This window comes from Boleophthalmus pectinirostris, unplaced genomic scaffold (genome assembly GCF_026225935.1).
Source record: "Boleophthalmus pectinirostris isolate CB_2022bp ecotype Guang Dong unplaced genomic scaffold, ASM2622593v1 HiC_scaffold_1, whole genome shotgun sequence".
Classification (NCBI taxonomy): domain Eukaryota; kingdom Metazoa; phylum Chordata; class Actinopteri; order Gobiiformes; family Gobiidae; genus Boleophthalmus; species Boleophthalmus pectinirostris.
This window is the reverse complement of record NW_026570970.1, coordinates 34616859-34642384: the sequence shown is the minus strand read 5'-3', so window position 1 is coordinate 34642384 and position 25526 is coordinate 34616859. Positions and strand designations below refer to the sequence as shown.

Below are 25526 nucleotides of genomic sequence, written 5' to 3'. Positions count from 1 at the left end.
TAGGCGAGACAGAAGACGACCAGTGTACCTGAGTGACTACGATGAGTCTGGTTAAAAAAAATAAAAAGTAATAGATCTAAATGAATCTGGTCTGTTTTGTTTTGATATCGCTGTAGAATGTAATGAACAGTTTGCACTAAGATTCATTATTTGTGATTCTGTTTTGGTCACTTTTTACTTTTTTTTATATTTTATTTTTCTTTAGTTTTGAAAAAAGGAAAACAACATATAACACAAAACATTGAACATGACAAAGAGAGTAGTCAAATTTGACTGACTGCATCCAGTGTTTTTATATCACATTTAAATTTAAATAATATTACGGCACTTCCTTTCCAGCATATGAGTCCCATTTACTCCAAAGTTTGTCAAAGAGGTCCATTTTTCAAATTAATGTCCAAATGTTATTTTTTCCATTTTCTTAATTTCATTTATAATTTCCGACCAGTCTTTGATTGATGGTGCAGTTTTGTGTCATCCCATTTTTTTGTAATAGCTTTTTTTTTCCCGCCACCAGAAGTATGTTCCAGAGATATCCATTGATTGTATCCATGGCAGGGGTTTTGAGGCCCAAGTACATAGTTTTGAAATCAAGTGGAATGGTCACATTAAAGATAATTCGCAATGCTTTGTTGATTTCTGTCCAATACTTATGGATCACATGACAGTCCCAAAACACATGGTAATGATGGGCGTCTCGGCAGCCACAGTTTCTCCAACACCCTGTATTTCCCTGTGAATAGTGGGCACTTTGGTTTGGTGTTATAAAAAACGTGATATATTTTTCCACCAAATTCTTTCCAGATATGTGATTTTGTGGTCCTCCATTGAGATATATATATATTTTCCCATTCTTCATCTGTCACTGTAAAATTACCTTCCCTTTCCCATTTATTTTTTATATATTTAGTAGAGTGGTTAGCCAGATTATTAATGCATTTTATACAGTTTAGTTATCATTCCCTTTGAAAGCTCTGATTCATATGCCTTAATAAACATTTCGATCAGAGGATTGTAGTGATCAGCATTGCTTTGCTTAATGTTTTGGTTGTAATAACTTCTTATCTGTAAGTACCTGTAGAAGTCCTTGTTTTCTAAGCCAAAGGATTCCTTTAACGTGTCAAAACTTTTAACTTGATTTCCTTCTATAATCTGGTAAAACATTTTTAAACCTTTTATTATCCAGACCTTAAATCTTATGTCTGTGCCATTTGGTACAAAGCTTTGGTCATAAGCCAGCCATCTTAAGATTTTCACATCTTTATTTAGTTTATATTTTTTGATTAGTTCTTTCCAAGTAGTAAGTACTGATTTTACCCAGGGATTCTCCACCTCCCTCATGAGACCCAACCGTCCATCATCTGCCAATAAGGCCTGTATAGGGACTCCTGACTCCACATTACATTCGATATTTTTCCATTGAGCTTCATATTCTGGATCACACCAGTACAGCAAGGCTCTGATTTGAGCTGAGGTAAAATAATTCTTAAGGCAGGGAAGACCCCATCCACCATTTTCTTTTGACAATTGTAGAGTTTTTAACAGAATTCGGGGTTTCTTGCCTTGCCATACAAATCTTGAGATTGTTTTGTCCCATTCATCAAATAAACGGTTGGGGATGGAGATCGGAAGGGTCTGAAACAAGTAGAGGAACCTGGGCAGAACATTCATTTTTATGGTTTCAATCCTTTGACTTAGACTCAAATATGGAATAAGATTCCATTTTTCAAGGTCTTTCTTTATGCCGAAAAAGAGGGGTATAGTTTTTCTCTAAAATTGATGACAGATCTTTATGAAGCACCACACCCAAGTATTTAAGAGATTCTGTTCGCCATTTGAATGGGTATATTTTTCTAAAGGGCAGTGGAGGGTGCCAATATGAAAGGATTTCAGTTTTCTGTATATTTAGTTTGTATCCGGACATTGGACCAATATTGTGAAGAAAATGCATCACATTAGGAATTGAAGTTTCTGGTTTGGTCAAAAATAACAGAACATCATCAGCATAGCAGGCAATTTTGTGTTCCGTCCCATCAATTATAACACCGCTAATTGTTTTTGACTGTCTAATATGCTGGGCCAATGGTTCCAAGTACAAAGCAAATAAAAGCGGAGACCAGGCACAACCCTGTCTGACTCCTCTTTCCAAGGTCAGTGGGTCCGTCATGTGACCGTTAACTTTAATTCTTGAAGTTGGACCATCGTAGAGAGCCTCAATATTTCTTATTATTAGGTCATCAATTTGAAATTTATTCAGCACTTGAAATAAATATGGCCAGCTAACAGAGTCAAAAGCTTTCTCTGCGTCCAGACTAAGTATCACTGCTTTGCTTTGCTTTGCTTTTTGTATATGATTCATTATATGTAAAGTTCGTCTTATGTTATCTTGGGTCTGTCGCTTGTTAATAAATCCAGTTTGATCATTGTGAATTAAATTTGGGAGTATCTGTTCCATTCTTTTAGACATAATTGAGGTATATATACGGTAGTCCACGTTCAGAATCGAGATTGGTCTATACGAAGCACAGTCCAGACGATCTTTCCCTTCTTTGGGTATTAAAGATATGATAGCCTCTTTCCAGCTTGGAGGAATTTGAGCTTTTTTGAGTGCCCAGTTGAATGTAGTCAAGAGCAGGGGAGTAAGTGTTTCCTTTAGGGCCTTATACCACTCTGAGGTGAACCCATCGCTCCCCGGAGATTTGTTGTTCTTTAATCTCTTGATTGCGCTTTGTATTTCCAGAACAGTTATTTCAGCTCCTAGTTTTTTATTTTGCTCTTCAGTCATGACAGGTAGATTGAGAGTATCCAAAAAAGATTTTATTTCGTCTTCTTTACATTCTGATATTTTAGAAAAGAGTTTTTTGTAAAAAGATTCAAATGATGACTGTATTTGATCCTGTTGAGTTAAAATTACATCAGTTCATTTATCTCTAATCTTAAAAATTGCTCTTTCAGCTTCTTGTTTCCTAAGTTTCCAAGCTAATAATTTAGAAAATTTTGATCCACTTTCGTAGTATTTCTGCCTGGTAAAAAGCATTTTTTAAAATTATTTCCTGTGAAGCCAGATCATTGATTTCATCTCTTATCTTTTTGATTTCCTGTAATGTTCTGGGGTTTTTATTCTTGATATGTTCTGCCTCTACCAATTTTAGTTTGTCCTGTAAATCATTTAGCTTTTTCTCCCTTTGTTTCTTTTTGGCAGAGGCAACTGCGATAATTTTGCCTCTCAGTACCGCCTTAGCTGCATCCCAGAAAATAGGCGGAGAGGTTTCACCATTATTATTTTCCTCTACATATGCCTGAATGTCGTTGGACATTTTTTTTCTTAAACAGAGGGTCATTAAGTAGACTGGTATTAAATCTCCAGAGTGTGTTTTTTCGTTTTTCTTCCAGGTCTACAGTGATGTAAATTGGGGCATGATCACTTAAATCTATTGTGCCTATGTCCGCATTGGTAATTTTTGATCTATCTTTATTGAAAAATAAAAAAAGTAGTCTATTCTTGTATAGATCATATGTGGATTAGAAAAATGAGTGTATTGGCGAGTATTGGGGTTCATTTCCCTCCAAATATCAGTTAGCCCTATATTCTTTATTAGTTTGCGAAATTTGTTACTTATAGTTTTTCCAGTGTTTTTTGAGTGAGATATGTCTAAAGTGGGCTGAATGTGGAGGTTAAAGTCACCACCGCATATAAGGGTTCCCTCAGAGTGGTTTGCAATCAGGTCCATGATATTAGTATAGAAAGTGATATCACTTCCTGGTGGAGCGTAGACATTTAGTAGAGTAAACACTTTTCCGTTAATAGCTCCTTTAACCAAAGAGAATCTACCATCCTTATCTTTGTGTACAGAACTCTGTTCAAAGATTACTCGACTTGAGATCAGTATAGCCACTCCTCTTTTATGTTTACCTCTGTATGAGGAATAGTACAGTCTAGTATAACCAAATTTAGTTAGTTTTTGATGTTCTAGGTCATTTAGATGGGTTTCTTGTAAGTATATAATATCTATTTTTTCTTTTCTCATCCTTGTTAGTATCTTTGATCTTTTAATTGGGCTCAATATGCCATTAACATTATAAGATGCTACTCGTAATTTGTCGGATGCCATTGAGTTAACTGATTAGAATTCACCTGTTTTAATTTGTAAATGATATCATACTCTCTAGTCGAACACAATACACTTATGCACGAACTGCCAAAATCCATAACAAACAGAAAAACACAGAAATACGTAAAAAGAGGAAGTAGAAAAAAAAAAGGGTTCATACCTAAAACGTGCAGTGAACCCACAGCCCAGCCAATGATATGGATGAAAAGTGGAGGGAAAACCTTTCCCATTGAAGGGCCCTCCAGGGCGACTCCCCCTGCCATCCTCCATGCCCAGTCCAACCAAGTAAGGACTGGGTACATCACCTCCCTAGACCGCTATGCTCTACTGCCATGGTCTGACTGTCTTAATTCCCGCACACAAGATCAATTACATCCAGTACTTATGTGTATGCAACTCAGAGCCTTAAACTGCCAACATGAGGGGCCTGAACAAGTTTAAATGACAACTAAGAAAATCAAATAATACAAATATGCCTGTGTTATTACCACCCTTGTTCAGTGTAATAAACTAGACATTAACCAGGCAATATATACTCAACCAGCCTGTCCATAAATGAAATTGCTTAAAACAAATGGACTACGCAGCTATCATCTTTGAATTATAATAATCATAATCTCTGAAATCTCTCGTCCAGAGCAGAAGAGTCAAATGGTTTAAATAAATAGGTTACGTAGTAATAATGTTAGTGTCATCAAAATAACAGAAATGAGTCCACACACCCCACGTTGGAACATCCAGGCGCTGTCCTTCACTTCTCCTTGTTCCGTATTTTCTTAAGGAGCTCATCTGCTTCCGCTGGTGTCTTGAGTATGTATTTTTTACCTTCGTATGTCACCAACAAAGTGGCTGGAAAGGCAAAGCCGAATCGAAGGTCTCTCTTCTTAAGCTCCCCACAGACGTGCTGAAACTCCGCGCGCTGCCGACGAACTCCCTCCGCCAGGTCCGGAGTGAAGTAAATCCTCTTGTTGCCGTAGTAAATGTCCCCTTTGGTCCTCGCGGCCCGTAAGATCCGCTCCTTGTCTCGGTGGTTTAGAAAGCGCATTATCAGGGCTCTCGGGGGGTCCGCGTCTCCTCTTCTTTTCCCAAGCCTGTGCGCTCTTTCTATTGTAAAGTTGGGTAGCGTGGTTCGAGTCGCAGATAAAGTCTTTGGGATGATGCGTTCAAGAAAGTCCTCGGTGTCTTCTCCTTCCTCGCCCTCGGGCACTCCCACGAGCCTCAGATTGTTGCGGCGGGATCTGGACTCAAGGTCCAGAAGTTTACTCTTCATGGTTTTGTTTTCCGCCCGCAGAGATTTCACCTCGGTTCTCAGCTCCGTCAGCTCGTCCGTATTGTCCGAAATGCGCTGCTCAGCCTCCGCGACGCGCCGGTCACACCCGCCCAGGTCCCCTCTCAGGTCTCTCATGTCCGCATCCACTCTGTCAAATCTTGTGCTGTATTCTGATTTTATTTCTGCTTTTATGGATGTCATCTCAGCCTTGAGCTCGACTAACATAGCCATTATCTGGTCAAGCGCTGCTTCTTTCGTACCATCTTCTCTTCCGTCCGCGATGTGTAGTTCGTGGGGCTCTTCACCTACGGGCCCCGCCTCTGGAGCTGCGGCAGCCTCCATGCTAGCGTTAGCTTGAGAAGCTAGTTTTTCTCGGAGGTTGCAATCGGTCAATTTAGGCTGTCTGGATGTCGATATATTCTTTCCTTTTATTGTTTTTTTAGAGTTTGCCATTACTCACGGAGTTCTGTTCATTGATTTTGGGTTTGTGCGGGAATAGTAAGGGTTTTTGCTCAGAGTTGGCAGAGAGACTTAGCAGTGCGTCTGACTACACCCGCGCCATCTTCGAGAGTCTTTGGTCACTTTTTACATTTGTGTTGAGATAAACTGATCAGTGCTGTAAACAATTTTTCATATTCATATTGGTCACAGCATTTTATTTTGGTTTAGTGCAGACAGTAAAAAAAAAATGTTTGTATTAAGTATGGTCTGGTTCAGTTACATTTCATTACTGGTCTGTTAAAAAAACATAAAAAGGACTGAGGTAATGTTTGTATCATTAAACAGGCTGTCAAAGAACATGTCAGATGAGAATGGAAACGAGGCTCTTCATGTCTACCACAGGTGCTCAGGGTGAACCTGCTCTCATCTGTGAAAAGCACAGCAAAATGAGCGACAAAAAATATCAAACTTTTTCATGATATTCTAATTTTGTGAGATGGTCTGTATTTGTTTTGGTCACAATGTTCCTCTTTTATCAAATAACCTTTCTGGGTCCAGAAGTCTAACCCTCATTTATATTTTTTACAGTTTTTACAGTTAAAGACACAGAGCATTGTCCTCTTTACACCTCCTCTATTTGAGTGACAAAGTCTACTGTCTGTCACACTGGAGCACTATGTTTTTTGATCTAAATTCAGTGATGAAAAATTATACATATATTTTTTACCTTTTTGTCCTTTTTGACTCATGTCTCTCCAACAGCTGGACCAACTTGGATTCTGCCATTGTCCGTCAGAGCCGGACCAGAACTCTGTTCAGTCGTGGTTCACCTCTGGTTCAGTTATTTCTTGATCTTATCGCTGCTTTGATCTTGTCCGACCACATTTCTCTTTAAGGAAGCAAAGGAAGGGTTTACTGTTAGTTACATTGTCATTCTAAAAATAAACTCATGAACATTATGACTGATTGTTTGGTATGGTTGTGAACTATTATTCATTCCAGGTAAAAGCTCCTCCAATTTTTTAGTTCTGTTTTATACAATTTAAGCCTGAAAAATCAAATTTAATTACAAACAGCTCTGTTGATCTCAGTACAGAAACATGACGAACAAAATAAATGTTGACCTGACGAGAGAAACTGCTTCAGTAAATTATCATTAAGTGTCACAACTCCATAAGCCAACATCTTTTAGTTTTAGTTTAAATAAAATTCTATTATTATTTTTAAGTCACATAAGCTGTACTTTGTACATCTGCTGAATGTAACTAAGCAACAAATGGGTCACATTAGACTGTAGGCCTTTTTATTCTTAAAGATTGGATTTATGAAGAGTGACTGGAGACAACATTACATTCTAATATACTAATCCTGAACTGGACCAATCACAACATCAGACACATCCCCATAAAAACTATAACTGTCTAAATATACAGAATGTAACCACAAAATACAAGGAAACAGTTTAAGAACAAAACAATACAAGGATTCAATCAACATAAAGTTCTGTTACTACTAATACATAAGTAATAGTTAAATTATAAATTGGACGTCTCACCTGTAAACTCTCTGTGCTGCTGTTTCCTGAAGTGATCTGAGCCTCGACTCATCGGCTCAAACTGGTTTAATCACTGAGACTCATGGGTCTATGACAGTTCAGTGTCTGCCTAGAAACACATGACACTCAGTCATGTGATTGATTCAAATCACATGTAAATAATACTGTAAAAACTGATCATTTTTTACATCCTCACACTGGTAAAAAATATCCCATAAAAAGTGTTATCACATGTGCATGTACACATGTAGTCTACATGTTGAAATGTCCATGCGGCCTAGTGGACATTGGAAAGACCACAAGAAAACTTAAACAAAGAATAAGTGAACACAAGAGCTCCATCAGAAGAAACGACCGGGACGACCCTGTAGCAGTACATTTTAATGATCAGAGACATGATATTTGCTCCCTACGTTTCTGTGGCATTGAGCATGTCCCCCTCCACCCAGAGGAGGGGACCATGACCTCATACTTAAACAAAGAGAAGCATTTTGGATTCACACTCTCCAAACTTTAGCTCCTAAAGGATCAATGACGATTTTAATCTTAGCATCTTTTTGTAGACATTAGTTTACATCATTAGGACTCTTGTTTTGGGTGGGCTGTATATGGGCTACAGATTAAGATTCATTGTATATATATATATATATATAGATGTGTATATGGCACGACAACATTATTTTATAGTTGGGTGAATGTATACTATGTCTATATGTATCCAGATATTCTTCTTATTATTCTATGATCGTTATATGATGATTTCATTATTATTATTTGTATTATTATTACACTATATGTTGACTGTCTTTGTTTTTTGAATTATGGGGTTTTGTGTGCACTGTTTCTTTATGACCTGTCACCCTTGGGTGCTTGCCACACCCTATTTAAGATGGCCACCTGAGCTCTCATTCTGTTTGCCTGACGAAGGCCTAGTGCCGAAACGTTGCACGGTTTGTCCTAATAAATTTCACAGTTTGCAAGTAAGACGGTGTGCGGGATTTTTCTGTATGTTCCAGGTGAGAAACTAAATTTTTGGTCTGATTGACCTGCCCAAGAGAAGTGAAAAAAAAATGTCTTCGGGTCTAAGTGATCCCGAGTAGAGCGTGAGGGTTTGAACAAGATTCATTTTAGCTGCCCCCATCTACAATAAATATAATTGGCCTATTAATGAGTGTGTATACATGCACATCAGTATCCCGGTTATTAGTCATATCCCGGTTCTGGCAGTATTCAGGTTACTGTGTATACATGCGCGCTGAGAATCCAGGACACTCATATCCCTGTGTACATGATCAAATGGAGTATCTGGTTTCTTGACATAATCAAAAATTTAGCTTAAATTAAATTAATAAACCAGAAAAAATACAAATGAGTTCCTTTAGCATAAGAAGCTCGGGAGGTTTAACCAGAGGTGAGCTATGAGATATCCCACAATCCACTGCACAGATCCTTGATTCCTCTCGTCGATTCTGCAGGAAATGGGTAAAGAAGAAGAGAGACGGTATATGTCCTTAGGTACATTTTTGTCCCACTGACTTCCATTCAAAATTGACTTCTTTACTGGCATAACATTGTCATATTTTGACATTTTTTTTTTTTTTTTTCATTGTTTGGTGTTGAGAACCCTTCAATTTATTATTTTTTGTTTTGTTTTGTTTTAGTGTCTTTTTGAATGTTTTGATATATTTCTTTTTACCATGTATCTTCCATTACCAGCTTATAATAATAGAAAGACATTTGTTCATATGAGTCCACACGGAAGTCCACATATTTGAGGTTAAAATGATACGGGTGTGTTCTGGAGGATTCCCACAGTGCACTGAATGTGTTTGTTTAGGGGTTTGTGTGTGTTTGTGTGAGTTTGTGTGTGCCTGTGTGTGTGTGTGTGTGTTCATTTTTAGGTTTTTGTCATTGTTTCTGCCTTTAGTGAAAAACACTGAAAATGTAGAGTAACTGCAATTTCATTTCACTTGGTACTTGTTTTTCTCCTGTCAGTCTGTTAAAAGGTGTTTTCAGAATTTTACATTTGACAGTTTTTTGGGTGTTTGGAGATTTTCTATGATTTTTATGTCCATCGTTTCAATCATGATCATAATATTTACATTTTAAGTCATTTTTACACAATGCAAAAACACATCCACAGGCAAGTATTTCTCCCCCAGAACCCTCCTGTGCACAGTCAGTGTAAATCCCCTGGAACTCCAGAGGAAAGCACCGGGAAACTACAGGTGTGTTTGCATACAGACTTACAGAAGGTGTAAAGGGGTGAGTTGGGTTTGAATTGTAAAAATCACAAATTTTACCTTTTCTTAACTGGAGAAACCTGTAAAAATCCACAATTTATGATTTTCTAGTGTAATGTCAGTGTAACCAAAAAATTTGCAGTTATAATGGAAGTCAATGGGGCTTTAGGGAAAACAGCATTTTGTGCAAAAACAAAAAGAAAAAAAAGTCAAACACAAATCTGTACTCCATAAAATATTTTTATTTTAATATTTTTTATTTTTTTATTTTTTTTGAGAATGTACAAATCTGTGTTGATTACTTGAAATATATAGAAAAAAATAACTTTTTTCATTTTTTTCATATACATAATTTGAGACTTTGACATACAAAACTGGCATTTACAGTATTAAAATTTCTAAATATAATGTATTATTTGTTATCTGTGATTAGAGCAGAAGTAAATGAAGACAATGATATAAAAAAGTTGAAGAAAAATCTGTATTGCATAAAAACATAGTATGATGTTCTTTTCCGGTGTACATTTTTGTCACGAAGGACCACAGGTGTAACTATTGTTTGTGCAAAAACTAAAAAAAATCTCAAAATCACTGTTGGCACTATTTTCTGATAACCTCTGACAACCGCAACACAAACAAATAAAAATTATTTGAAAAGTACAGAAATAATCAATTTTTTTTTCTTTTTTATGCACAAAATTTGAGATTTACTGTAAAAAATGACATTTAAAGGGTTAAAATTTCAAAATATTAAATAATATTTGGTATGTATGATTAGAGCAGAAGTAACTGAAGACACTGATATTAAAAAGTTGAAGAAAATGATGTTGTTATGATGTTTCCGGTTTACATTTTTGTCACGAAGGACCACAGGTGTAACTATTGTTTGTGCAAAAATAAAAATAAAAATCTCAAAATCACTGTTGGCACTATTTTCTGATAATCTCTGACAACCATAACACAAACAAATTAAAATGATTTGAAAAGTACAGAAATAATCCAATTTTTTTTTCTTTTTTTATGCACAAAATTTGAGATTTACTGTAAAAAATGACATTTAAAGGGTTAAAATGTCAAAATATTATATAATATTTGGTATGTGTGATTAGAGCAGAAGTAAATGAAGACACTGATATTAAAAAGTTGGACAAAAATCTGCACTGCATAAAAATATTGTGGCATTCTTTTTCGATGTACACTTTTGTCACGGAGGAGCACAGGTGTAACTATTTTTAAAGGGGTGCACGAGGGTCAAGTAAAGTACAATTACCTAAAAATTTTACTTAAGTACATTACATTACTACTTGTATTTTGTGCAGCTGACGTGACGGACATCTAACCCACTCACTCATGTGACAATTCTCTCTCAAAACGAACCAAAATATTGACCTTTTTTTAGCAAACCTGACACTTGTTGACAGTTTTCTGCTTGTTAAAAATCCTTCTCCTTTTTTTTTTTTTTTTTTTTCTACTTTTTTTTAATGGAGCCAGAAAAACCCAATTTAAACTTTATTCTGACAGTGAACCCACACAGTAACCCTTAGTCTGGTTATCCTGCGAGGTCCTGTCTCTCAACCTTCCAGACTCCCTGTGTTGAAATAAAGCTGGAGGACAGGTCTGTGCTGTGGTGGACTTTGCTGTGTAACTGTCAGACTGCACATTTGTTGACCTGGTTTATGGTTCGTATCTCTGGGCCTATCCATATGAGACAATACCTGGCGCAAAATGCAGAATTGGCGTTTATAACGTTATGCCCTCATCAAAAATATGTCCGAAGAGGTTTTAGATGCTATCCATGCATGTTTGAGTCATCTAGCGATCTCTCCTGGCCCCTATTCGAACCCTCCTTATGGGTAGTTTTAAAGTTCCGCGCCTACAAGCCTACGTCACCCATGCTCGTACAATTTTCTTGAGGCATGATACGAGACAGTACACTACGTCTTCACAAACCTGATGTACAGTAGTTTCATGAGCAGGAAGGACGCTGATTATGTTGTGAAAGCGCTCTGAAGGGGGAGTGACTTAGCCTACTGTACGTTCAGACTGCAGCCTGAAGTGACCCAAATACGATTTTTTTTGTCGCTCCCATGCTCCTGTATCTGATCTTTTAATGACAGTTTCAAAGACACATCAGATTTTTTTTTAAATGCGACTCAGGACACTTGGATATGTGCTCCTAAAACCGATACATATCTAATCTTTTGGCATGTGACTTCAGTCTGAACGGCCAGGTCACATTCATCCCACCTACACATCAGACTCGGAGATTCGTCAATGGAGGGAAAGCGAGGTTAGTGAGTTGTCGTATTTTTCAGACTATAAATCGCACTTTTTTCATGGTTTGGGTGGTGCTGCGACTTATACTCCAGTGCTATATTCAAATGTTCACAATGACAGCAGCAAGAGGTTCTAGTCTTGTGTGTGAGTATCTGCTGCTCCTGTTCCTCCTGTACCACTGTCACTTCACTCTACTGCGCATGTCTCCTGCAGAAAGAGCCTCTGTCCTGTCTGTATCATGTCAGTCGATCGCATCATTACTTCTGCACCACTGAACAATTTAACATTTAAACAAACTTATAAAGACGACTGAGAAGACTGAACACAAACGCCCCCAAAAAGAAAATCATATTTTGCAGATTACAAGCTGCAAGTAGCAAAATCTGCAGCTGAAAATGGTAAAAAGAAAGTTTGGAGTGAGTGAGAAACTTATGACACCGGGAGGATGCACCATAGCCTGATTCATCAGCTACTTTCACTTTGTAGAAACCATCTGACCTCACAGTGTTAGAATTCCTTTGCTCAACGGTAGGCAGGTACTTTTTATCATTTAACCAATCGCTGCTATTTGGTCGTGATGTATGTAATGCGCCGCTAACAGGGCTAACTGGTATATTAAGCTTTTCCCAAATCCTGTAGGAAGAAGGACAATAACGTCTTTCCCCTTGATGAAATTCACCAAACATTCTCTTTGTTCTAACTTTAAATCCTTGATCTCGGGAATCATTGACAACACTGAATATATGACTCTTCGCTGATTGGCTGGTGCCCAAGCTCGCACTTCCGGGGTTTTTGTGAACTGTCTACTGTATTCTGATTCCTGACCTAGTCACTGGAGAGAAATTAAATTGAGCGGAGGCACTAGGTGGCACCAGCCCGGCTAGGTGCGCCATGCAACTTTCCTGGAAGTCATTGCATCCAATGATCAACAAAGCCAGGACTTCATTGACACCGAAACCATCCTGTTGGGATTCAGAAAGGCTAGAATAATTCTAACTGGAACTGATGCTGAGTCTGACGACAGTTACACAGAAGAGGAGGCGGCGCTCTGTTTACCTCCGGAGGTCACGGAGTCACTCAGAAGTGACACCGAGGATGAAGAACTGAATGGATTTAGTGATTTGGAGTGAGATGGAGAATTTGGTAAACTTGTTCTGTTCTGTTGTTTATGTTATAGTTTATCTGAAGAACTGTTCATATGTGACGTTAACAGTCTGTTGTTCTCTCTTCTATTGTTTTTACTAGAACTTGACTTTTAAGATGAAATGTCAGTTCCTGGTCTCTGATTTTATATAATAAATTTCCCCCAAAAAGTGCGACTTATTTTTTTCTTCTTCATTACTCATTTTTGGCTGGTGCGACTTATTCTCCAGTTGACTTATTGTCAGAGAAAAACAGTCATTAATATTTGGGGTGATCTGTGTATTCAGGTCAAATTGGACGGGTCTTTTCAGAACAGGGCGATTTTTGAAATGATTGCCAAAGAAATGGCCGAGAGCGACTACAGGCGGTCTTGGCTCCAATGTCAACAAAAAACACAGAGCCTACGAGCCAAATACAATGAGGCTAAAGACTCAAACAAACGAAGAGGCTGTGGACGTGTAACCTGTCCATTTTATGAAAAACTGGACCGTATTTTGGCAGACAAGCCCAACGTTTAGGCGACTTCCGTAAACACTGAGCACACTTGTTGCATGTGATGTCATTGTGTCCTCCAATGCACATGCGGGACACTTTTGGGGCATTTAAAGTTCACACTGGAGATCACACACAAGTCACATTTAATTGGAAATGTGAACGACCTCGTAAAAAAATCGGATTTCACAAAAAAATCCGAATTGCGCATTAAGCCCTGGACTCGGAGCACCAAAAACTAAACCAAAACTTATAAAACATGTTGATACATTGATTTTGGCAAATATAGTACTTTCAAAACAATAAAAGTTAACATGGTGATCTAAATATATTCTGTGTTAGCTGGTAATACCCCTTTGAAGTAAAATAAAATAAAAATAATGAGACGGTTCAACATTTGTGGTTTACCATAAGTTTGTATATTTCTTTCAAAACCAGCGAAGCTTCAACAGAGTCCTCCAGAGCCCTGCCCTCTGTGTGAAATGATGACATAACCTCAACCCAGTGCTGTTTGGTGCAGTCTGGAGAAGTTCCTGTCATGTGGGGTCAGACGGGGCACCGCTCTATTTCAGAACTGACTCGAAAATAACTGCAGCTCTGTGTATCAGGGGCAGCGGCGGGGAGAGTTTGAGTTCAGAACATTAAAGGGTATATGAGTGAGTTTGGAGGGATGGGACCTGTGGTAAATGTGTGATGCACTGGGTTTGGCTCATGGTCAATGGATTATTGGATGGATCATTGAGCAGATTTTTTGAACGTTCAGTTTTCAACTGAGGTGGGGACTCGTCATCGACATTGCGCGACTCTCACCTGGTAAAGCTTTTTCCCACTGGACACCGAAACTGTTCATCTGTATCATTATTATTATTATTATTATTATTATTATTATTATTATTATTATTTAAAAGATGCCTAGGCCATGATGTTTAATAATGTGGACATTAACAACTATGCTAAATATCCAGTGTGTCTTATGGAATGTTGAGAGGAGCCTAACATTCTATTGAGGTTCTGGGCCTGTTGATGGTAAAGAAATCATCACAGATCCATTGATTTTGGTTGGATTTTTATATTTTTTTCTGTGGAATGACTATACTGTTTGAAGAAAAGAATGGCATATTGGCTGATGTCAAAACTTGGGGGAATAGTTGATTGCCAATGAGGTAAAGATGAAAATATTGGAAAAAAGTAAAAAAAATGCCTTATTTTTTGGCATTAAATTGAGCCAGAATCATGTAGAAATGTGTTTTATGAATATTTTTTTCACTGAATGTTGTCACCACATGTGTTCTTTGCATCTGGAATGTATTTGTAGACAGCTTAACCAATTCACTGAGGATTTGAGGACATTTTTCATTTTTAAAAATTTTCTATCACAAAATGAAGGTTACCTACACTAAAATGGCCACAATTTTTTTTTCACGATATTTCCGGAAGAGCAGACCCTCCAATTATTGATCCTCAGGGTCACAGTTAACCTGTTACCATCCTCCTATTTTGGCGTGTGCACAATAGCACTACATACCCAAGTGCCATAGCTCCTAGAGGCGCATTTCCAGATCACAATAGACTCCTTAATCCAGCATTTGTTAAACCCCAGTTTCACAGCCATTTTGAGTCCCTCTGTTCTGTATTTAGCATTCACACGCCTGTGTCGGTGCTGCTCTGCATCCCCCAGCAGAGACAGTCTGTAGCTCCTCCCACACATGCCCTGCTACACACTACGCTCTCCCATCCTCTTTCTGAACATAAAACAAAACCAATATTTATTGAAAAAAAAGGACACTTTGAGTGTCAGCACACTTTCTAACCATACTTTTATTCACTTGTTTCAAGGTTTGCAACTCAATTCTTAACCTCAGTGCTTAGTGTCCACGGAGCAGCAGCAGAAGCGCTTCAGCCACGACAGACCCCTTGGGAGGACGGTTCTCTTCTTCTTGGGCGCAGTGTCACCTAAAGAGACAAATTTTTATTAGCAAATGTCTTTTATGTTGTCAGTGAGGATAATCTGAGTGAGTCTTACCTGGAGGGGGCAGCACTGTGGCCTCAGGACTCGGAGCAGGAGGAGGTGGGAGAGGATGGACCTTCGTCTTACGAAATAGATGTGGTCTGACCTTCCGTTTTGGAACAGGAAGTACTCTCGCCTGCTCTTCACACACAGGGATTGGTTCTTCCCACACCCTCGCAGTCCTCACACTGTGGAAAACAATAACTGTGTTAGTCTCATATTTATTATTTCTTTATTTCTTCTATACTGAACAAAAGGTAGCTGTTAACTTGACAATTACCACTACATGACATCACAAAGTGAAACAGAGCATTTTGAAGTTTGGAGAATGAGTAATTCTGCATTATTAGTCTAATATATAAAAATGAAACAACTGAAATAAAACAACAAAGTGTTTGAGGAGGTAACAACATTTGAATGTGGCTAAAGCTAAACCAGAGTGAATTTTGCTCATTATTTGAACCTTTAAGATTATTTAACTGAAATGTACAAACCACAAACTCTGATGAGGACCATAATCAGAATTAAATTCAGTGTTTTTGCCATTTAGATGTTATTTTAGTAATGTCATAACTCCAAAACCTAATAACAATTAAAAAACAGAAGCAAGTCTCACCTCTCTAAAGGTTTGCAGTCGTCCAGTTCAAAAGGACTGGTGTTTTCTGGAGAGGCCAGTTTGACTACGGTGACCACAGGTTTCCTCACAGGCGTCTGCTGGACCTGCTCAGGCTGCTCCTGTGACACTGGGTCTTCTGTGTGACTGTAAACAAATACACAAATATACAATTACATTCTGTTACTTTTGCTTTACACTGTATTTTAAAAGGTCCTGTATTACGCAGAATTGACTCTTGTGAGCTTTAAGTCATGTTATAATGTTCCCTCATCAAAAACATACTTTGAGTTGTGTTTTCTTTCATTTCCACATTCAGTAACCCTGGTTTATTAGACTGTCTACATCTCCACCTTCCACCTTGTGATGTCATGAAGAGGTAGTTTTTAAGTTAACAGCAACTTTTTACCTTTTGTTCAGTAGAGATTAGCAGTTTCAGGACTTAAATCATCCAAATGATTCTAGTTAAGGGAGTATGGAGTTTAAAAACACAGTGGAGCACTTATTGTGTTATCACATGACATCACAAGGTGGAACAGTGTTTTCCATTTGAGAGAACAATCTAAATATGTAGGGTTTGTGTGTTAAACATGTGAATGAAACAGAACACAACTCCAGGTCTGTTTGTGAGGAGGAAACAACATAATAACACAGATCAGAAAACAGCGTAATATGGACCCCTTAAAAAATTTGCACTCACCCGTCTGTCTGTTGTTCCTCCTCTTTAAAGGGACTGGTGTTTTCTGGAGAGGCCAGTTTGACTACGGTGACCACAGGTTTCCTCACAGGCGTCTGCTGGACCTGCTCAGGCTGCTCCTGTGACACTGGGTCTTCTGTGTGACTGTAAACAAACACACAAATGTACAATTACATTATAATATTACTTTACCATAGACTGTATTTCAGAAATTTGCTTGAGTACAAGAGTGAAATTTTCTTTCATTTTCCCATAGACTTTTTGAAAATAAATGAAACACGGTTAAAAGCTCATGGCTAATCTGCCTTGTGGCAACCAAAAGACCTATAATTTGATTTAATGGGCACTGTTGTCTGTTTGTGAGGAGGAAACAACATAATAACACAGATCAGAAAACAGCGTAATATGGACCCCTTAAAAAATTTGCACTCACCCGTCTGTCTGTTGTTCCTCCTCTTTAAAGGGACTGGTGTTTTCTGGAGAGGCCAGTTTGACTACGGTGACCACAGGTTCCCTCACAGGCGTCTGCTGGACCTGCTCAGGCTGCTCCTGTGACACTGGGTCTTCTGTGTGACTGTAAACAAATACACAAATATACAATTACATTCTGTTACTTTTGCTTTACACTGTATTTTAAAAGGTCCTGTATTACGCAGAATTGACTCTTGTGAGCTTTAAGTCATGTTATAATGTTCCCTCATCAAAAACATACTTTGAGTTGTGTTTTCTTTCATTTCCACATTAAGTAACCCTGGTTTATTAGACTGTCTACATCTCCACCTTCCACCTTGTGATGTCATGAAGAGGTAGTTTTTAAGTTAACAGCAACTTTTTACCTTTTGTTCAGTAGAGATTAGCAGTTTCAGGACTTAAATCATCCAAATGATTCTAGTTAAGGGAGTATGGAGTTTAAAAACACAGTGGAGCACTTATTGTGTTATCACATGACATCACAAGGTGGAACAGTGTTTTCCATTTGAGAGAACAATCTAAATATGTAGGGTTTGTGTGTTAAACATGTGAATGAAACAGAACACAACTCCAGGTCTGTTTGTGAGGAGGAAACAACATAATAACACAGATCAGAAAACAGCGTAATATGGACCCCTTAAAAAAATTTGCACTCACCCGTCTGTCTGTTGTTCCTCCTCTTTAAAGGGACTGGTGTTTTCTGGAGAGGCCAGTTTGACTACGGTGACCACAGGTTTCCTCACAGGCGTCTGCTGGACCTGCTCAGGCTGCTCCTGTGACACTGGGTCTTCTCTTCTGTGTGACTGTAAACAAACACACAAATGTACAATTACATTATAATATTACTTTACCATAGACTGTATTTCAGAAATTTGCTTGAGTACAAGAGTGAAATTTTCTTTCATTTTCCCATAAACTTTTTGAAAATAAATGAAACACGGTTAAAAGCTCATGGCTAATCTGCCTTGTGGCAACCAAAAGACCTATAATTTGATTTAATGGGCACTGTTGTCTGTTTGTGAGGAGGAAACAACATAATAACACAGATCAGAAAACAGCGTAATATGGACCCCTTAAAAAATTTGCACTCACCCGTCTGTCTGTTGTTCCTCCTCTTTAAAGGGACTGGTGTTTTCTGGAGAGGCCAGTTTGACTACGGTGACCACAGGTTCCCTCACAGGCGTCTGCTGGACCTGCTCAGGCTGCTCCTGTGACACTGGGTCTTCTGTGTGACTGTAAACAAACACACAAATGTACAATTACATTCTGTTACTTTTGCTTTACACTGTATTTTAAAAGGTCCTGTATTACGCAGAATTGACTCTTGTGAGCTTTAAGTCATGTTATAATGTTCCCTCATCAAAAACATACTTTGAGTTGTGTTTTTTTTTCATTTCCACATTCAGTAACCCTGGTTTATTAGACTGTCTACATCTCCACCTTCCACCTTGTGATGTCATGAAGAGGTAGTTTTTAAGTTAACAGCAACTTTTTACCTTTTGTTCAGTAGAGATTAGCAGTTTCAGGACTTAAATCATCCAAATGATTCTAGTTAAGGGAGTATGGAGTTTAAAAACACAGTGGAGCACTTATTGTGTTATCACATGACATCACAAGGTGGAACAGTGTTTTCCATTTGAGAGAACAATCTAAATATGTAGGGTTTGTGTGTTAAACATGTGAATGAAACAGAACACAACTCCAGGTCTGTTTGTGAGGAGGAAACAACATAATAACACAGATCAGAAAACAGCGTAATATGGACCCCTTAAAAAATTTGCACTCACCCGTCTGTCTGTTGTTCCTCCTCTTTAAAGGGACTGGTGTTTTCTGGAGAGGCCAGTTTGACTACGGTGACCACAGGTTTCCTCACAGGCGTCTGTGGGACCAGGTCAGGCTGCTCCTGTGGCTCTTCTTTTCTCACGCGACTGTAAACAAATACACAAAATATAGTTACACTTCTGTACTTTTGCCATAGACTCTTTTTTTTTTCAGTTGTTTCATTGTGTGTGAAAACAAATTGTTTTCATTTTCATTGTTGACCCTGAGTCCCTTCTAAGTCACTCCCCTTTCAGAGCGCTGTCCACTATTCATTAATTTGTGTTAACAATACAGAGAAACTGTACTATTTGATCTCTGCAGTGCAATTAAAGCAAAAACATCTCCAGGGAGACAAGTAGAAAAGTTACATAGTACACTTTAAACTTGAGAAGTGAAAAGAAAGTTTGAACAGTGGTGATCTAAAAACAAACCTTTTAGGGCTTATGAATGGATGTTGGAGGATTTGTGAGGGAGTTATCCGAGCAGACACTTCCATCTTCAACATCTGAGCGAGCAGGTCTGTGGCTCTCTTGATGTCCTGGGCGACATTCCGGTGAGATCTGGGAGGATAATTTTCCTACAAACAAATCAGGAACACATCAGTATTTACAGTGTTTACATTAGTTGACTAAATATTTTATTGGAGTTATGAAGATTTATATGGACCATGACCAAAGAGAATTAATGGTGTGATTCAGCTAAAAATTTGGGAGTGAATCATATGTTCAAAGGCCCATATTACAAAATTTTCTGATGTTATAATGTTGTTTCCTCATCAAAAACAAACCTGGAGTTGTGTTTTGTGTCACAGTTTTTTTCTTCTTTCATTCATTTTAACACACATTTTAACGCTTTGTAAATTTACGATGTGTGTTTTTAAACCCTAAACACCTTCACTAGAATCATTTGGATGATTTCAGCCCTGGAATTGCCCGTCTGTACTGAACTCAACTTGAAAACTACCACTTCATGACATCACACAATGTGGAACAGAGCATTTTGAGGACATTTGGACACGTATAAATAAAATAAAACACAACTTCAGGGATGTTTTTGAGGAGGAAAGAACATTCTAACATGTCTTAAAATATAATACAGGACCTTGAATCTGCCTTCTCACGTATAAATACACACATATCAGTGTGTGTGTGTGTGTGTGTATGTATGTATATGATATATATATATATATATATATATATATATATATATATATATATATATATATATATATGTATGTGAAATCGTTGTTTCGGCCAAAGACAGTGTTTACCTGGACCAGATGGTGGAGGGAGCTGAAGCGCTCTGAGAAGTGGGTCTTACACTTGTGTTTGTAAAAATTCTCCATCTCTTTGCAAGTCTGAAAACAGCAATTGAGAAGTTTATAATTTTTACTTTTGTGACACATAAAAGAATGAATCTAACTAGAAGAAATGTTTACTTTGAGGACCCATCTGTCGCCGACCCGGTGGAAGAATTTCCGAGTCATGAGCCCCTGACTGAGCACATGATCAGGAGGTGCACCGAAGACTTTGATCATAATTCTCAACTGTATCAAAAGAAGCACACGTTTGTTAGACAAGACTTAAAGGTGCACTAGGTAACATTTCTGGAGGGTCCGGTACCATGGAGAAGTTATTGTTAACCCGGGTATATTTCACAGTATTAAACTTAAAGTATTAAACGTACACTGCCAGTCAAATGTTCGATATATTGTGAGGGCCTCCGCTATTATTGTGAGACTTTTGACGATACAATGTCATGATATGTGGGTTTTCGTTATGCCTAGAAGAGACTGGCTGGTCAGGTAACTAACTACGGCTTGTCTCCAGGAAGATAGATTAATTGAAATGCTATTTTGTGGAATATTTCAGACAAAACAATGCCAACCTCATGGAGACGATCAGGTATCAGAGCCTCCACCAGAAAAGTTACGTAGTGCATCTTTAATATGTATGTCAAATTCAAAAAAAAGAAAAAAGTTTTTCATGATCTACGCTTGACTTACCGTGTCATATTCAGTGTTGTTGGGGAATAATCTCATTTTTAACAACAGCTCGACAAACAGGGTCCCCAGGCACCACACGTCCACGGCCTCGTTCCAAGGCAAACCCAGAATGATTTCAGGGGGTCTGGAGAGTGGAGAGGAGAGAGACATTAACATCACAATGTTATTCAGGGTTGTGTCCAGTATCTCTATAGCATATGTTTTATTTTGATCATTCTTGATATTTTTTTTAGAATTTCATCAGGAATGGGCTAAAATGTGCTGTCAGGGTCTTAGTTGAAAACGTGAACGTCTAGTCTGAATTACAGATGATATAATTAATCTTCTAATTTTGCAGATTGGCAAACTGCTCGCTAACTGTTAACATCACTACTTCCCGTCTAATTCTAAAATGAATAAATAATTCAAGATCAGGCAGTGAATAGTGAAGCTGCAGGTGGATGTCACTCTCATGTTAAACACTTGAGCAAATGAACTTCCAAAGTTTATAAAGGCTTTTTCAGTACTAAGCTCTACAAGTAGTCTTTACTAATTTAATGTTTTTTTGTTTGTTTTGGTTTTTAAAGTAAAAAAAAAAAAAAAAAAACAGGATACAAAACTATAAACGTGTGATGTTTTTTTTTGGCAAATATAGCATTTTTAAAACAATAAAAGGTAACATGGTGATCTAAATATGTTATGTGTAAGCGGTTAAAAGCCCATAAAAGCAAAATACCCCATCTTTAAATATCCCAAGTCCATCCCTGTATGTCCCACCACTGTATTCCCCGTTATGTCTTTTCTCTACTTTTTGAGACGTACCTGTAGCACTCGACTTGGAACTCCGAGCACACTTCAGCCTCCTCTGCAGGTAAGGCCAAACCAAAGTCGATGAGTTTCACCTCCAGGGGCCTCTTCCTGCGATTCACCACCATCACATTGTCCAGTTTCACGTCCGTGTGGATTATGGACATCTTTTTCAGCTCCTCCAAGGCTGTGGCCACCTGTGCAGGACACAAGTGAGCAGGGTTAGGAGTATAAAACGGACATAAAAGTTCATTTGTAGGATTGTATTGGGCCTGTCAAAATAAGTAAATACAGATGATAAAGGATAATTTACAAGTCATTTCCCTTATGTATCAATAAAGTTTGTCAGTGTCTAATATTGAAATTAATGTATGGCACTGACACAAAAACCCAAGAGCATCACATTTAAACCACAAAAACTATTCTAAATCTCAATATTCTTAAACAAAAACATGAACTGTTATTTTTATCAAACTTTTATGATTTAAATATTATCTTATCATCAAAAAAATAACCAGAAATGTCCTAGTAATGAAAAGAAAGATGATAAATGCTGACCCCAAAAATATGTTGTCCCAGCTTTCATATATTGATAAGTTGGTAATGTAATGCAATTAAATATATTTTCAAAGTGTTCCTCCCATAACTACATACTGAGTTACTTTTCCCTGGGGTAGTACCTGTTTGATGATGGTGCGGACAGTGGAGAGGGGCAGTGGGGCGTATGTTTTGAGGTAATCGTACAGAGACATGTCCAGCGCTTCAAAGATGATTGCTTTCCCCAAACGAGTGTCAAACACCTCCAAGAATTTGATGATGTTTTTCTGGTCACATCCTTCCTCCATCAGTCGAGTCAGGATAGAAATCTGAACAAACAGAGACAAGAGTTCAATGAAATCAGATTAGGCACCGAGGTAAAAAGATGCGTCATTAAAGAGGCACTGTGTAACTTTTCTGGTGGATAGTTTCAGCTGTTAGATGTTATCGCTGTGTCTTGAATCAGGGACACACTTGGTCCGTCCGTATTGGAACAAATAAAGGAGAAAAATATCGGATAGCGGATATTCTGCAGAATTACTAAACTCTTTGATTTTATTTGTAAATGATAAGTGACCAATGAGCTCCTTCATTTCACTTGTGTCACTGAAATAAACAAATCTGATTGGATGATGACGCTTGGCCAGGCTCGAGGCGCGACAGGGGACGGGGGACCAGACTGATATCAATCTTTATAAAAATACAGAGATATATCAGTGTGGATTTACTAGTGAACTGCTTTTAGTCATTTTTAGTTGACAAAAATTATGTAATTTTTGTTGTTGTTTTAGTTTGATTTAGTTTTTTTAGTCAGCAAAATGCGGCAAAAACTATTTCACAAAATTTCAACACTGGATTCTTACTGTGATTGCCTATCCACAGTTCTGACCTGTAACTTGGTGTCACTCCATGAAGAAAAGCAGGTTGTGCAAACCCTCCACCAGAAAAGTTATATAGTGCACCTTTAAATCATATAAAAAATCTAAATGTTTTACCTCGTCCTGGGTGTCCTGCTGAAATAACGGCAGTTTGACAGCCACTTTCTGGAAAGTGTACTTGCTCTGACACTGGACCACTTGGCCAAATCCTCCCTCGTCCAGGTATCTGATGAACCTGTATTTTTTGGGGAGAGATGATTTGATCTCCACATTGCTCAGCACCTTTGTTTCCATCTGGAAATCTGAAAAACAGTACACAAACATGTCACAATGTGTTTTTATTCATGTCTAAATGCAAAGTAGTCCTGACTGCAGATACATACAAAAAAGTTACTACAATAACAAATGAACACAACTGAACCTGTGTTACCAGAGCCTAAACCTGCAGAAATCTTACGTACACTTCCTTTAAGAGAACGCCAACAGTGATTGAATTGTGGGCGTAACAGTAGATGTGGGTAGGTCACTTTTACTTGAGTAACTTTTGAATACTTCTCAGAATATTTTTCACAATCTATACTTTTACTACTTTTAACTGTACTCTTACTCAAGTTAAAGTTATGGCTTCTCTTCCCACTGTGAGTAAGACTACAAGTGACAAAAGTTTCATGTTGACAACATGAAACAATTTGAACATTTGTTTCTTGCACTGCTCCTTCAGATATGATTTAGTTGTTCTAATATTTGTTGTGTAACCTTTGAAAACACCAGATTTTGTGCGTTATTTCATGTTTTGTCTTTCCAATTACATCAACTTTAAATCACAAACCAGATGCCACGTCTTACTGAGCAGTCGTTTCCATAAATACTGTTTAACTCTTACGTCTTACTTTCTTGTACACCTTTTAACTTCTACTTAAGTAATATTATTTTGAAGTACTGCTACTTGTACTTAAGTAGAAGTTCAAGTTTTGGGGTACTGTACCCACTTTCACTGAGCAGTTGCTACACTGAAAGAGTTTGGTGTTTGTAGCACTGGCCTAACACTTAACAGTGAACCTAAATTAACTCGTTTTCCCTTTCAAAAAGCACTAAACAATCACGTGTTAAGAAATGTATTAGAATAAGTTTATGTTTGAGACACTGTTCGCCACAACAAAACCTCCCGCAAACTTTCAATCTAACTAAAACGTCAATTCCCTTTGGTCAAAACACATGAAATGAAGTAGAAACTTACCTGAATGTGTTTATGGAGCTGTGTCCTGAATAAAAGTTGGGCGTCATAAGTTTTGTCTCTCTGCCATATGGTGTGACTGTTCTTTGCTGTCCTTGCTGGCCTTTGACACTTCAAAGGCCTTTATGACACTTCAAAGTTCTAAGATGATAAATTATTGCCATAGTGACATGTCACTATGGCGATGGGGGAGAGAAATTCATTGTTATTTTTCAAATCTCTGTGTTCTACATAAATACAACAGACAGTACACTTTATTGATTGTATTATGTGTATTTTCTGTGGCTCCTCTCGCATTAGTCAGGTCATTAAAAAAAATCACTCTTTGAGCCATTTTCCGTGATGTTGTTGCTCCATTGCTCTGGCCTTCTCAGAGTCACTGCGAGCGCACACAAAACACAGCTTAAACCTCAGGCCTGAATTTGCTTTGGTCAGACTCAGGTTTATTTCTGTCATGAAACAAGTTGAGGCTTAAACTGAAGATGGAGCTAGATCAGGGGTGGACCTGCCGAACTTGAATAAATTATAGTAATAAACCTTTTTAATGTTTTATTTTTCCTGCATTTCTGCATAGTGCGTTTACATGCACCAGGACTCAAAAAACCCGATCGTAACCGAGATACTGATGTGCATGTATACACACTCATTATAAACCAGATCAAATATAACACGTTGCTGGCCGACTGACACGCTGACACTGTTCCGTCCTCGCGTTGGTCGTTGTTGAGTTTTGGCTCTGGGGACGCACATTGAACAGAAGTAGATCTGCATCTTCTACAGTTTTTGAAATAAAGACAGTCAGGAGGAGAGTGATGATGATAATATCCTGAAGGAGAACAGAAACAGTGCTTTTAAATAGAAACTGTTAGTATTTAAAAATAATAATAATAATAATAAAAAGTATTTTATTCATTTAATTTTCAGTGTTTTAGAAAGACTGATA

At 37.9% G+C, this 25526-nt stretch overlaps 1 protein-coding gene across 1 annotated transcript; it reads right to left on the bottom strand.

Moving 5' to 3' along the window:
• Positions 1-15391: 15391 nt before the first annotated feature.
• LOC129408696 (uncharacterized) lies at positions 15392-24609 on the bottom strand. Its single transcript, XM_055152995.1, has 16 exons — positions 24587-24609; positions 23467-23651; positions 22615-22800; positions 21950-22131; positions 21149-21272; positions 20582-20689; positions 20414-20500; positions 19575-19720; positions 19110-19250; positions 18415-18555; positions 17980-18117; positions 17285-17425; positions 16855-16995; positions 16158-16301; positions 15557-15729; positions 15392-15486 (listed from the first exon to the last, which is right to left on the bottom strand). Exons 2-16 carry the CDS (start codon positions 23641-23643, stop codon positions 15392-15394), a joined length of 2124 nt encoding a protein of 707 aa, XP_055008970.1. The 5' UTR covers positions 23644-23651; positions 24587-24609.
• Positions 24610-25526: the final 917 nt, after the last annotated feature.